Source organism: Ranitomeya imitator, chromosome 1 (genome assembly GCF_032444005.1).
Source record: "Ranitomeya imitator isolate aRanImi1 chromosome 1, aRanImi1.pri, whole genome shotgun sequence".
Taxonomy (NCBI): Eukaryota; Metazoa; Chordata; class Amphibia; order Anura; family Dendrobatidae; genus Ranitomeya; species Ranitomeya imitator.
Window position 1 is genome coordinate 724,595,869 of NC_091282.1, and position 14,516 is coordinate 724,610,384.

General features: G+C 46.4%; 1 protein-coding gene across 1 annotated transcript in view; it reads right to left on the minus strand.

Moving 5' to 3' along the window:
* The window catches only part of TYRO3 (TYRO3 protein tyrosine kinase), a 287,406-nt gene that overhangs the window by 78,786 nt on the left and 194,104 nt on the right, over positions 1-14,516 (minus strand). Inside the window, exon 8 of the mRNA XM_069732534.1 lies at positions 2,844-2,986. Coding sequence (XP_069588635.1) covers positions 2,844-2,986 — 143 coding nt within the window. The remainder of the gene's footprint in view (positions 1-2,843; positions 2,987-14,516) is intronic.

Here is a 14,516-nt window from a genome sequence, read left to right on the forward strand (position 1 = left end):
GTATCACCAGCACACATTACACTTCACACTCCGGCCACTAGGGGGAGCAAAAGGTTTTATTTATTAGGCCACTCCTCACACTGGTAAAACTAGGGGTTGGATAGGAAGTTAGTCAGAAGCTGACTGGGTTTTGTCCAGGCAACATCCCGTGGCAGGGGGTGTTGCAGGGAAGATTCAGGGGGGTCCCTGTCAGGCGTGGGAACCTGGCAGGTACCTAGCGACAAGGCAGAACGTTACGGAGCCGCGGCAGCATCTAAAGAAAGGACACACTGCGAAGGGTATTGTGGACAGTGAGAAACAAGACCAAGCACAAAGGAGAGCCAGTAGGAGTCGTGCCCAGAGAACGGCAACATCCTACTGAGGCACATAGCCGGTGCCCGGAACACCGAGGAAGTAACTGACTTTATGCCTTACTTCAAATACTGCAGGACAGTTAATTATAGGTTGGCTGTCTACCTTACATCACCTAAGCAGACATAGGGGGTAACCGTGGAGAGGGGCGTCTCTAGGGTCCCGGAAGAGCTCCGAGCCTACCCGTCAAACGGGTGCGTCCTAGCCATAACAAACCTGGGGGATGGAGAATAGAAAGAACGAGAATAGAAGTTGTGAGGACTATCCCGAATGCTCAGCAGGGAAGGACTACAACACACAGACGCTAGTGGTAGGCAACGATTTCCACCTGCAAAGGGAACTCTGGATGTGCCTTCGGACCGGCCGGTCTCAGACAGCCCTGTTAACTGTGCTCTGGATTGAGGATCCTGAAGTCACCAGTAAAGAGGTAAAGAGACTGCAACCCTGTGTCCTCATTATTGTCTGCACCTTACACCATCACCACCTACACTATTGGGAAGCCCTGGGGACTCACTTCACCTGTGAGAAGGTAAACCATCTAGCTGCCATCACATCACCCCAGTGGACCCCAAGCAGCGTTGGTCACCCTGACCGAATACCACAGGTGGCGTCACAAAACCTTGACAGACTTGTATCACCCTTTTATTGGACGCCCCTTAGCAGGGTCACGGACCGGGTCCCGCCACCGTGACATCCCCAGAACTGAGCCAGGAGAGGACCGGTACCGAGTAACCCGTGGCCCTGCGTCTGGGGGGCGCTTCAAGAGGAATCTGGCAGTGATTCTGTGGCGCCCCTGAGGGTCCAGTCACCACAGAGGTACTGCACCTCAGCCAGAGGTGTGGTACCCTGCTCTCACTAGCACCCAACACTAGACCTCTCCAGGCCAGGGAGGGACTAGGTAGAAAGTGTGGGTGGAGAGAGTGTCAATTGTGAAGATTTGTCATGAAAAAAGAGGGAGGAGTTGGTTAGGGAGTTAATTAGTTGGAGCTGGGGACTTGAGCAGTGAGAAGCTCATCCCAGCACCAGAGGACAGAGAGAGAGAGAGAGATCAAGGAAGATAGAGAGAAGTTCCAGAGAGTGAGAGAGGAAGAAGGGGTCCAAAGGGCACGGGTAGTGAGAAATCCACTATTGGGGCCCGAATCCACGTCAACTGTAGTTGGGTGGAGGGACCAGATCGCAGTAGGGGACCTGCCCTAGACTAGTAGAGAAACTGAGGACTCAGCAAGCAAACAGGAGGCTGTGATATCTGTAAGTGTCACAGCCACATCCACACACATTCGCTGAAAAGGCAGCCGTATAGGATCAAGGGGACCAAGAGAGAGAGTCGCCTGACAGAACCCGAGGCTGCTGGCTTGGGACACTGTGTGTGATGGCGCAGAGCAGGAGAGGCGGGAGCCAGCGCAGTGAGATGGCCAGAGAATGAACATAAGAAGGGGGTTCTGGTGAAGTGTACCCCCAGATTACCTGAGAGCTGACTGGACCACAGACCCGGAGGACACAGCACCCGGCTGGGGATTGCATGTAAGAACTGTGAGTAAAGTGTGCAAACTGCACCCTGCTGTGTCCTCTGAATTATTGCTATGTCACCTTCCTGCACTACAACATTCACCATCATTGACATTAATACCTTAACTGCCCTGGAGCCTAGCTCTACCCATGGAGAGCTGTAACATCTCAGCTGCGTCACCAACCGCCCCAGTGGACCTGAACCACAGCGTTGGCTATTTTCCTTATTGCCGAACACCACGGGTGGCGTCACAAACTAATCCCCTATAAACTTTATTCCCCTTTAATATTGCCTTTTATTGGATGCCCAGAGCCACGGACCGGGTCACTGCTGCCGTGACCACCCCTTTAAGAACTGTCGGACCCAGCCCAAGTACCCCTGGCGGGCGCTGCAGCTCTCTCGTAGAGAGCACATGAGCACTTGGCAGAGCAAGAGTTCCTCTGTATGGGAGACTCTGCAGAGATCATTGCCGGCTGAACCACTTACCCAAATGCTTATATGTGGTCAATAGTCAGAGTGGAGAAAGTTGCGGCCAAAGATTTCCAACAATCCAACCTTGAATTACCCCTACAGGAGAGTTAGAAGGTCACCAAACACATCAGTTGGTTGGCCGGTCCCATCAAATCTGGGAAGGTTCAGCTGACTTCCACCTAATGTGTAGAGAGCCTTTACTTTCAGGATTGGGGGTCTTATAATGAAATTCACCTGATCTCCTTATTAACAAGTGAGACTACTAACAAGCAAATGTACAGACCACCTGGAGAATAATAGGATCCATACTGAACAGCCTCCATACCAAATCTTGGACCTGCGAAGACAGCCATGTAGATTTTTGTGGTGAGAATCATTCAGTATAGACTAGACACCTTTTGCATCTTCAGAAGTAAGCAAATGCCATTAGCTATGTATATTTTGAAGATTTTAGCCTTCTTGGTATTTTTTTCATTGAATATATACAATCTAAGAATACAGATTTATTTCTGACCTGTGTTTTATTGTCTTGCTCCCACTGCACTCTGTATCCCTGCAGACTATAATTTTGCAGATCTGGTGGAACATCTTCCCATTCTAACATTAAGCCCGAGTCCGTTCTGGTCAGATGAATGTTCTGTGGAGCAAGCAGGGGAACTGTAGGGAAATAATACATTTTATTCAATTTTATTTTTACTAATGTAACCACAAATTAGAAGATATACATATATGAATAAACTCTGGGAGCCCCATAGGTAAGTGCCATTGTAGAATTTGTAAATGGATCAATGGCTGCACACAAGACAGCTTCCTCGGACAATAGTTTCTAATAACTGCTAACTACTAAAGAATGAACATCACTGAAGGCTTGAGGGGGTCTTCAGCCTGGCTGGAATAATGATGTGTGCATATACCTTGTGCTAAAAAAAACATATGAAGGAGATAATTGTGGCAGTCCTGAAGAGACAAGTTCCCGCAAGATAAAAACTCTTCCTACCCCAAGCTGCTCCCGCTCTGCCGTAACAAGCCTCATCATTACAGGGTTCACAGACACATACTGTATATGTAAACCTCACACAGCGCAGAATACAGCTCTGAAAATGTTCAGTCAGACATAAGAAATGACAGAGCGTACAAAATAAAGAAATAAAAATGTGTTATGCCTGAATCCGCTTTTATGACAAGACTGCATAATTGAAATATTGAGTAAAACCTATAAGAACATATTTCACAGAGATCCTGGAATTCTTACTATAAGGACTTGTTCACACGAGCGATGATACTCTCTTCCAAGAGAATCGGATCGATAATGGTAATGACACTTGGCTCAAACTTTGACCAGCGTTTCATTTTACTGTGATACGATTCTCTCGTCTAAGGCTGGTTTCACATTTGCGGTTGTGTCCGCAGCGCTTGCGCAGCAATTTTCCACATGTGTCGTGTATTCCTAGCTTTAACATTAGGGACGCAGATGTATGCGATTGGTTGCATTTTGCCGCGTTTGACGAGGCATGCGTTGATTCGTCGTCTGCAGTTTGGCGCGGTAAACGCTACATGTAGTAATTTTAGAGGCGTCAATTTGCCGCCTAGAAACGTATGTGGTTGTTAGCGGAAGGAATGCAGCAAAAAAACGCATTACGGTCTATGTGAACGCATGCGTTCGCAAGCACATGCGTTTGCTTGCGTTTGTGAATGCATGCGTTGCACCACAGGAAAACATGTCTAGACACCAATTAGCCACCCCCCACATACAAGGTGATAAAAGGAGGGAGTGGGCATTGGCAGGTCACTACACAGCAGACTGAGAAGCAGACCAGACAGAGGAAAGCACCTTGGAGGAATCAAGACCCTCAACAATGTGAGTATATCAAAGCCAATGCCTTTATTTTCTATTTTCTGTCTCTATATGTCCTAATTTCTGTCATTTTTTTCTTTCTGCATGCATCAGAATGTCATCTTTTTCTGAGGAGGAGCAACGGCCTGGGCCTGCACAAGGGGAAAATGTCAGTGAAGTGAGTACTCAACTCCTCAGATTGGTAAGTATTCACTGTCACATCTACACATGTGCCCACTTCCACCGTGGCAGAGGCTGAACAAGAGCAGCGGGGACATGGTCGGGTGGAGCGTGTATGTATACCTGGCTGACTATTGTATCCTGACTTTACTATTCTTGAATGTTCATTTCTTTACTTTCCTCTTTCTTTACCTTTTTCTTCTTGCCTCCTTTTTTTTCCTTGACTTTCAATATTTATGCCAGTTTTCTGTCTCTGTCTTCTTTCTTTTCCTTATGTTAATCTCTCCAACATTAATGTCTTTATTTATTTTTTAGGATTCAGAATGGGATGAGGACCTCATTGAAAATGACCTCCTCATCTCCCTTGTCCATGAGCGAGTTCCGTTGTGGGACACCCGGGTTCCGCAGCACTCAGACATGACGATCCGGAATGATATGGAATAAGGTGGCCAAAGCGATGTGGGATGGCTGGGACAACGCCCCAACTTGGGTCCAAAATGCATTTTGTAAGTATTGAAAAGCGGTGTGCTGCAGCAGTGACCTTGGCTAGGATCACACGTGATGAGAGAAACTCCTGAGAGTTTCTCTCATCACACACACTTGTGTGATCACGGTCAAAAATGCATTGTATAACCATTATTTATATTTTTCAACAGTGCTCAAAGTCAAAACACGCTGGCGTTCAATGAAGGATCGCTTCAACAAGGACCTTCATCAAGAGAGCCGGGTTCCTAGTGGTTCTGGAGCAAGAATCCGCAAATACAAGTATCACCGCATCCTTGCATTTTTGAGACCAGTCCTTGCCCAGAGAACGTAAGTATTTTTTGTGGTGTAATGTGTTGTGTTGGATTGCCTAATCTGTATTTTTCTATTCCACAGGAGTTGGCGCTTTACCATTGTAAATGTTTGGTAGTAATGTGTTTTTTTCCTCTTTTTTCACAGCACATGGAGCAGCACTCTTGACCCTGGTTCTGGAGCGGTCCTTTATCAAACAGCCACGGACCCGTCCCAGCCTTCCAGCAGCGCTGCAGCAAGTGGGCCTGCCACACAGACTGGACACCAGGATGCTGGTCCATCAGGTGTTCCCCTGTCCCAGTCCTCTGCCTCTTTTTTGGGGGGGCTCTTCCCAGTAGCGGCAGAGGGCCTCGGACAGGTCACTCATGCCCAAGTTTTTGCACTTGAGCTCGGTCTTTCATGATGAACTCAAGGCGATGCGTGACCAACTGGATAGTGCCATAAACCATATGAATACACGTATCCAGGAGGTCACCAAAAGCCTTGACCAAGTGAAAGCTGACCTCCAGAGGCCAGCACATTATTTTTTTGAATCAAATTGAACAGGGCATGTCAGAACACCTTATTCCTGATCTCCAGCTTAGGGTCATGTAGGCCTGCAACAGGCTATGCAGCAGAGTCGGTATTTTCAGCAGACAGTGGTGGCATATCCACCTGCCCCAACACTGTCACTCTTGACCTCAATGCCGAGCTCTGCTGCATACTACTGCTCGGCCACCTCCATTCCAAGCACTGCCGGACACCACTACACCACCACCATGCCGAGTGCTGTAGGACAGCCCATCGCCACCACGACAACTGCTGCTCCTGCTTGGGCCTCCTGCACTGCTTCCACCATGCAGCAGCAGGACCCAGGCATGGCCTTCCGCTCCACCACCACCACGATGCAGCAGGACCCTGGCATGGCTTTCCACTCCACCATCACCACGATACAGCAGGACCCTGGCATGGCCTTCCGCTCCACCACCACCACGAAGCAGCAGGACCCAGGCATGGCCTTCCCCACCACCATGCAGCACCAGGACCCTAGCATGGCCTTCCCCTCCACCACCACCGCGATGCAGTAGAATCCAGGCATGGCATTCCGCACCACCATGCAGCAGCAGGACCCTGGCATGGCCTTCCCCTCCACCACCACCACGATGCAGCAGGACCCAGGCATGGCCTTCCCCACCACCATGCAGGAGCAGGACTCTGGCATGGCTGTCCACTCTACGAGCAAAATGCAGCAGCCGTACCCTGACAGGTCGCCCCCCTCGACCAGGCTGCAACAAATGAGCCCACCGAGGCTCCCCAAACTTGCACGTACATCCCAAAAAGGGAAAAAAAAATAAAAAGCAGCGGACTATCAGTATTCCTCCACCCCTCACCTCCCAATGTGTCTGTAATGTCAGGTTTGTCTCACCCTTCCAGTGTGTCTCAGCCCTCTCATGCGTCAAGCCCCATCCCCGAACTCCTAGATCCCACTACTTTGATTGCCCCTTCTCCTGCCACCCCTGCGTCGTCCACACTTAGCCAGGCCTCACAGCTACACACCCCCCAGTTCCGTCACTCTACCCCAAGCAGGCGCAGTAAAAAAAATTTTTGGTTAAAAAATAAATAATATTGTTTTTTGCCCCCATTAATGTTTAGTTATTTGTGTATTTCGCCGCCGGCAACACACGCGATGCGCCTAATAAAACACTGCGCCGCACACTATTTTTTTGCCAACTCATAGCTCCAGTAGTTATTAAGTACAAGACTGCAGCTTTGTGTGTTTGGTTTAGAGCCATGAGGTGGCAAAAAATAAATACAACTTGTATTTTCTCCATAATCTCTTCAGTCTGATTAATCTGTGTCGCAGACTGAAGAGAAAATGGCAGTAATACAAAGCAGAATTATACTCAACAGGTCATGTGTCCAAAATAGTGAGTTCATGATGCACAAAACTCTGCGTCTTGAACTCATTATTTATGACACCTGACTTGGTGAGTAGAGAACTGCCTTGTATAACCTCCATTTTTTTCTTCAGTGTACGTAATTTATTTCACACTAACCGAAGAGACGATGGAGGTCATACAAGGCATATCTATACACACCTGGACAGGTGTCAGAAATAGTGAATTCATGAAGCTGTTATTTATGCATCATGAATTCATTATTTATGACACCTGACTTGAGTGTAGATCTCCTTTGTATTATACCTCCATCGTCTCTTCAGTCTGCATCCAATAGATACTGTACAACAGAATCAGGATGTAATGACGTCAACTACCTTTCAACTAACAACATAAGTGGTTTTTAGAGGAAATACATAGGAGACTTGGTCAAGATATCAAAACATGAATTTTATTAACAAAAAATATTAACATTTAAAACATAACTGTTACAAACCCAACAGGACAATTTACACAATATTGTCTTGCCATTCCACACGTCCAATATCAGAATCAAAATAGGCAGCAAATTGGTTCCGCATGTGGCCAACTTCAACAGTTGACCGCAGCGGGTGATGCTGGTAATCTAGGTTTGCAACTGGTTCATCCAGTTCAATGTTGGGTCGCTCCTTAGCCATTACGTAATTGTGGAGAACCACAAAGGCTTTGACCACCTCATTGACTGCCTCCATTTTTAGATTAATGGTTGTCGCAAGAATGCGCTATTTTGAGACTAGAATCCCAAAGGTACACTCCACTGTTCTTCGGGCCCTGGTCAGTCGGTAGTTAAAGATCCTTTTAGTGTGGCTCAAGTCCCGACTGGAATATGGCTTCAGTAGGTTTTCACACATCTGAAAGGCCTCATCCCCAACTATAACAAATGGCATTGGCAGGCCTTGAGTGTTGGGGAGAGGTCGTGGCAGTGGAAAATTAAAATTTTTGCCAGACACACGTCGGTCCATATCCGAGTTCCTGAAAGTCTGTGAGTCATTGCCAAAGCTCCAATGTCCACAGTGATGAAGCGACAGTCCGCATCTGCTATTGCCATGAGCACAACAGAAAAATATTTTTTGTAGTTGAAGTACTCCTAGTACTCCAGTTTTGGTGGGTTTGATAATGCGTATGAATTTCTCTGCAATTCCCATCCACGTGTCCTCGGTGGGTAGGGTATAAACTCATCCCAGAGAACATTCCACAAAGCCCGGCAGGTGTCCACAACTATTCCAGACAGGGTGGAAATTCCAAGCCGGTACTGAAAGTGGAAGGATGATAAGCTTTCTCTGGTTGCCAGAAATCTGAAATAAAATAAAAGAATAAAATTACAATCAATTCCATTTATGGTGGTGTTTAGCTAAAGACAAAGGAAAATACAAATAATACATCGCAGACCAACAATAATTATGACTGGCATTTGTTTAGAATTATTACGTACCTTAATGTAACCAGGAGACATTCCTCTGCTGGAATCGCTCTACGGAGCTGGGTGTCCTGTCTCCGGATGGCTCCTTGGACACGACCAAGCAATTCCCGGAAAGAGTCTTGAGACATCCAGGTATATTCCGGGAATTTGTCCGGGTTGGCATTAAGCTCGACATGTAGTGTGTGATAGGTTCCACGGCTCTCCCGGAGATCAATAATGGGGTGTCTCCAAAAATGCCTGTGCCGTGTCCACTGTCGTTCTCCATTTTTTTGTTGCTCCCAAGCAAAAGCACAGGCAAGAAACATCCTGTGTCACTATTCTACAGTCTCCAGACCGTCTGATGTAAGTCTCCTACTGTCCTGAACTTCTCATGCCTCTATTGCACTGTTTAGAGAACTTCAGGTGGCAGCGTTGCTTTATTTGGAGAGTTTCAGATGGCAGTGCTGCATTATGTGGAGAGTCATGTGGCTGCAGAACCCTAAATCCCCCCTCAAACTTCATACTATGTACACGCCTCTTCCTTCCCTCCCGCTCCTCATACTGTGTCCACACCAATCACCCTCCAACTACTCATTCTGTGTCCACAGCAATCCCCCCTCCTCATACTGTGTTTGCACAATCCCCTCCACTCCTCATACTGTATCTCCACCAATTGCCCCACCTCACTACTTATACTGTTGTGAGAGGCAGAGACAGGGCTTAGTCATGGCCGAGAGCATTTTCATTAGCGTGCCCTGGCCTCCCTTCACAAGAATATAGTGTCCCCACTGCAGCATACCTTGCACGTCACCTTCTGTACCATCGGGGTTCGCTCAGGCTGGCTAAAGTTCCACTGCTGCTGTTGTTCCATTTAAAGATACAGAATCCATTTTAAACTCAAAGGTAAAACTTTACTTTCATGTTCTCGCAGCACATCCATTTTCATAACTGTATCAAGAACAGATTTCACATTACACATTTCTTCCCCTGTACGCTCTTCCTTATCACACAGCACGTGCCCGGGACAGACCGTATCATACGGTTCCTCAGCGTCCTTCCTGTTCAGACGCTGCATACGGGGATTTCCTCAGCTGTTTCGCACCAGATCAAAGGGCATCAGCCCATGCGATGATCTGCCACATGGTGAGCAACCTGCCCTTTGTTACTGCTGTGCCTTCTCCTGCAGCTCCAATTCTTAATAATTCTTTCTCTGCTGCTGCTCTGCTGCTGATCTGGCCTGCTGAACCTGGATGGCTGGGTTCTTTCCTTGAAACGTTTCGTGGTCACTGTGCGGTCATGGGTATTAACCCCATCAGGACTGTCTGGACACTCAGGCTCTCCTGAGCTGTTCAGCTCCCAGGCTCTTTCTGGCCGAAAACAGGAAATGCTCCCTATCTTATCTCACAGTGGTCCCTTCTATACTAAAGGTACCTTCACACATAACGATATTGTTAACGATATCGTTGCTATTTGTGACGTAGCAACGATATCGTTAATGAAATCGTTATGTGTGACAGCGACCAACGATCAGGCCCCTGCTGGGAGATCGTTGGTCGCTGAATAAAGTCCAGAACTTTATTTGGTCGCTGGACTCCCTGGAGACATCGCTGGATCGGCGTGTGTGACACCGATCCAGCGATGTCTTCACTGGTAACCAGGGTAAACATCGGGTAACTAAGCGCAGGGCCGCGCTTAGTAACCCGATGTTTACCCTGGTTACCATGCTAAAAGTAAAAAAAACAAACACTAGATACTTACCTACCGCTGTCTGTCCTCCAGCGCTGCGCTCTGCACTCCTCCTGTACTGGCTGTGAGCCGGAAAGCAGAGCGGTGACGTCACCGCTCTGCTTTCCGGCTCCCAGACAGTACAGGAGGAGAGCAGAGAAGCAGAGCGCAGCGCTGGAGGACAGACAGCGGTAGGTAAGTATCTAGTGTTTGTTTTTTTTTACTTTTAGCATGGTATCCAGGGTAAACATCGGGTTACTAAGTGCGGCCCTGCGCTTAGTTACCCGATGTTTACCCTGGTTACCGGCATCGTTGGTCGCTGGAGAGCGGTCTGTGTGACAGCTCTCCAGCGACCAAACAGCGACGCTGCAGCGATCCGGATCGTTGTCGGTATCGCTGCAGCGTCGCTTAATGTGAAGGGGCCTTAACTATGTACAGTGCTATTGCTACAAGCTATACTGTCTATAACACTCTGGTGCCATGTACTCCATCTAGTGACTGACTCCGGCACTACACTTTATTACCATTGTAAATTAACAGTATATATATATATATATATATATATATATATATATATATATATACACATAGTACAGACCAAAAGTTTGGACACACCATCTCATTTAAAGATTTTTCTGTATTTTCATGACTATAAAAATTGCCCTTCCCGTGGTTGTTCCTTCCCGGGGAAAGGCCTGGCTATTCACTGCTTGCGTCGAGAAACACGTGATGGTGTCTCCGCAGCTTCTTTACATGCATCTGCATATTTCCCATAAGGGATGGGGGCAGTGTTCTGGAATCACTGCGTTGAGAAACACGTGATGGTGTCTCCGCAGTGTTGGATGTTTTGGTCTCCCCGAGGCCAATCATCTGTGCCTTTATATAAAAATTGTAAATTCACACTGAAGGCATCAAAACTAAGAATTAACACATGTGGAATTATATATTGAAAGAAAAAGTGTGAAACAACTGAAAATATGTCTTATATTCTAGGTTCTTCAAAGTAGCCACCTTTTGATTTGATGACTGCTTTGCACAATCTTGGCATTCTCTTGATGAGCTTCAAGAGGTAGTCACCGAAAATGGTCTTCCAACAATCTTGAGGGAGTTCCCAGAGAGGTTTAGCACTTGTTGGCACTTTTGCCTTCACTCTGCGGTCCAGCTCACCCCAAACCATCTCGATTGGGTTCAGGTCTGGTGACTGTGGAGGCCAGGTCATCTGGCGTAGCACCCCATCACTCTCCTTCTTGGTCAAATAGCCCTTACACAGCCTGGAGGTGTGTTTGGGGTCATTGTCCTGTTGAAAAATAAATCATGGTCCAACTGAACGCAATCCGAATGGAATAGCATGCCGCTGCAAGTTGCTGTGGTATGTGTATGCCTTCAATTTTGAATAAATCCCCAAGAGTGTCACCAGCAAAGCACCCCCACACCATCACACCTCCTCCTCCATGCTTCACGGTGGGAACCAGGCATGTAGAGTCCATCCGTTCACCTTTTCTGCATCGCACAAAGACACGGTGATTGGAACCAAAGATCTCAAATTTGGACTCATCAGACCAAAGCACAGATTTCCACTGGTCTAATGTCCATTCCTTGTGTTCTTTAGCCTAAACAAGTCTCTTCTGCTTGTTGCCAGTCCCTAGCAGTGGTTTCCTAGCAGCTATTTTACCATGAAGGCCTGCTGCACAAAGTCTCCTCTTAACAGTTGTTGTAGAGATGTGTCTGCTGCTAGAACTCTGTGTAGCATTAACCTGGTCTCTAATTTGAGTTGCTGCTAACCTGCGATATCTGAGGCTGGTGACTCGGATAAACTTATCCTCAGAAGCAGAGGTGACTCTTGGTCTTCCTTTCCTGGGGCGGTCCTCACGTGAGCCAGTTTCTTTGTAGCGCTTGATGGATTTTGCCACTGCACTTGGGGACACTTTCAAAGTTTGCCCAATTTTTCGTACTGACTGACCTTCTTTTCTGAAAGTAATGATGGCCACTCATTTTTCTTTACTTAGCTGCTTTTTTCTTGCCATAATACAAATTCTAACAGTCTATTCAGTAGGACTATCAGCTGTGGATCCACCAGACTTCTGCACAACATAACTGATGGTCCCAACCCCAATTATAATGCAAGAAATCCCACTTATTAAACCTGACAGGGCACACCTGTGAAGTGAAAACCATTCCCGGTGACTACCTCTTGAAGCTCATGAAGAAAATGCTAAGAGTGTGCAAAGCAGTCATCAAAGCAAAAGGTGGCTACTTTGAAGAACCTAGAATATAAGACATATTTTCAGTTGTTTCACACTTTTTTGTTAAGTATATAATTCCACATGTGTTAATTCATAGCTTTGATGCCCACTGCTAATACTGTGCTCATCTTAGGGTAAGTTCACACAGGGCGTTTTTGCTGTGGTTTTTGCTGATTTTTAATGCTAATTTTAAGCTGCTTTTTCCAGTACCAGTAAAGTCTGAGATTTCAGAACTCTTATGCACACACATTGTTTTTTTGTTTGATCAGTATTTTGTGCTTTGCTCCGTTTTTTGGACAGAGCTTATATCACTTCTTTCAGCATTTTTTCAGTGTTTGTCACCCATTGACTTGAATGGGTGTTGAACAAAACGCTGCAAAAACGCTGCAAAAACGCAGGTATCATTTGCTGCTGAAAAGTCAAGGACATTAGCATGGACAAAGAGAAAAAAAAAAAAAGCCCCAAAAAACCAAATCCGCAGCAAAAAAATGCACCTAAACCTGCGTTTTTGACACAGCTTCTTTCCTGCCAAGAAGATCAGGTTTTGGTGCAGAAAAAAAAGCAGCAAAAACGCCCTGTGTGATCTTACACTTAATGTCTCCTTAAAATGTCTCCTTTTTAAATCTGACCACTGTCACTATGTGGTAATAACTCTGGAATGCTTAAACATATCCCAGTGATTTTGAGATTGTTTTTTCGTGGCACATTAGAACATTATAATTTATGATCATGGAAAATTTAGGTCGATATGTTTTCTGTTTATTTATGAAAAATATCTAAAACATTTTTAAAAAATGTGCATTTTAGGAGGTTTAAAAATGTAGCAGTAATTTTTCGTTTTCATTTATTTTTTTAGTGACTTATCCAGGTTTGAAGGGACTTTGAGGGTCCTATATATTGGAAAACAACAGTTTAAAAACTGCATTCCTCAACATTTTGAAAACTGCTGTCAGGTAGTTTATCAATCCTTCAAGTGATATTCAGGAATTAATGCAAAATGGCATGGCAGAAATGAAAGAGTGTATTTTTACTATCTAAATGTGAGTAACTTCTGAACAGGTTACAACAGCCGGCAGACTCTAAGGCCGCTATTTGGTCGTGAATTGCCATGGCAAACATCAGGACCACACAATCAAGATCTCTGGGTGCCGATGGGGTTAAATAGGAAGCCCCCCCCACTGTTAACCATTTATATGATTTAGTCACTTGACAGCAGCATCTAAGGGGTTAAACAGATTTGGATGGTGCCAACACTGATCGTGGCTGATGCAGCAAGTTGTTAACTACGGTATACATATGACAGCTGCTGGATTGTCACCTGTATGGGGATGCTAGTCTCTTATACCTCAGTCAGGACGTATTGGCGGTCATTAAGGGGCTAAATCCCTCTCCACATTTACAATATATCTTCGGCCTCTTCAGCTGCATGGGAATTACCCATTACCAGACTGACATTCACCGCACCTCTATGCCGTTGTAGAGGGACGTCAGCAGCATGATCAGGTGACCCGCTAACATCGTCCTAACCCGGAAGGGACAGTGTTCAGGGCTTAAATCTGATAGACGCGAGTACAATTGATTACTTCCCTGAGTTGGTTGTCAGCTACCCAAAAGTGGCTGACTCCCACTCCGGGGGCGGCAAAATGCAGCCACTGGGGAGGCACGTCGGACCTCCACATCAGGCTGCCCGACTGTGCTCGGGGCAAATGCCCGGCTAGCTGCCCTAGATACACCCCTGTGGAGAGCCTCAGGGGGCAGCGCTGCATTATTTGGAGAGCCTCAGGGGGCAGCGCTGCATTATTTGGAGATCCTCAGGGGGCAGAGCTGCATTATGTAGCTGACCCCACTGCCTCATTCTACATTCAGCAATAGACAGTGTAATACAGAAACTATAGGAGGCAAACAGAGCAAAATTTGTAATGAACCCCAATTGCTAAAATGATTTTTAGACCAAATTAAATGCTTTTAAGTAAGAAAAAAAATGTTCCCAAGGGTGGACAACCCCTTTAAAAGGTTTTCCTAATACTATGATATTTATGAACTCTATCCTTAGGGAGGGACAAACACCCATCATCCTCACCAATCAACTGCCTCC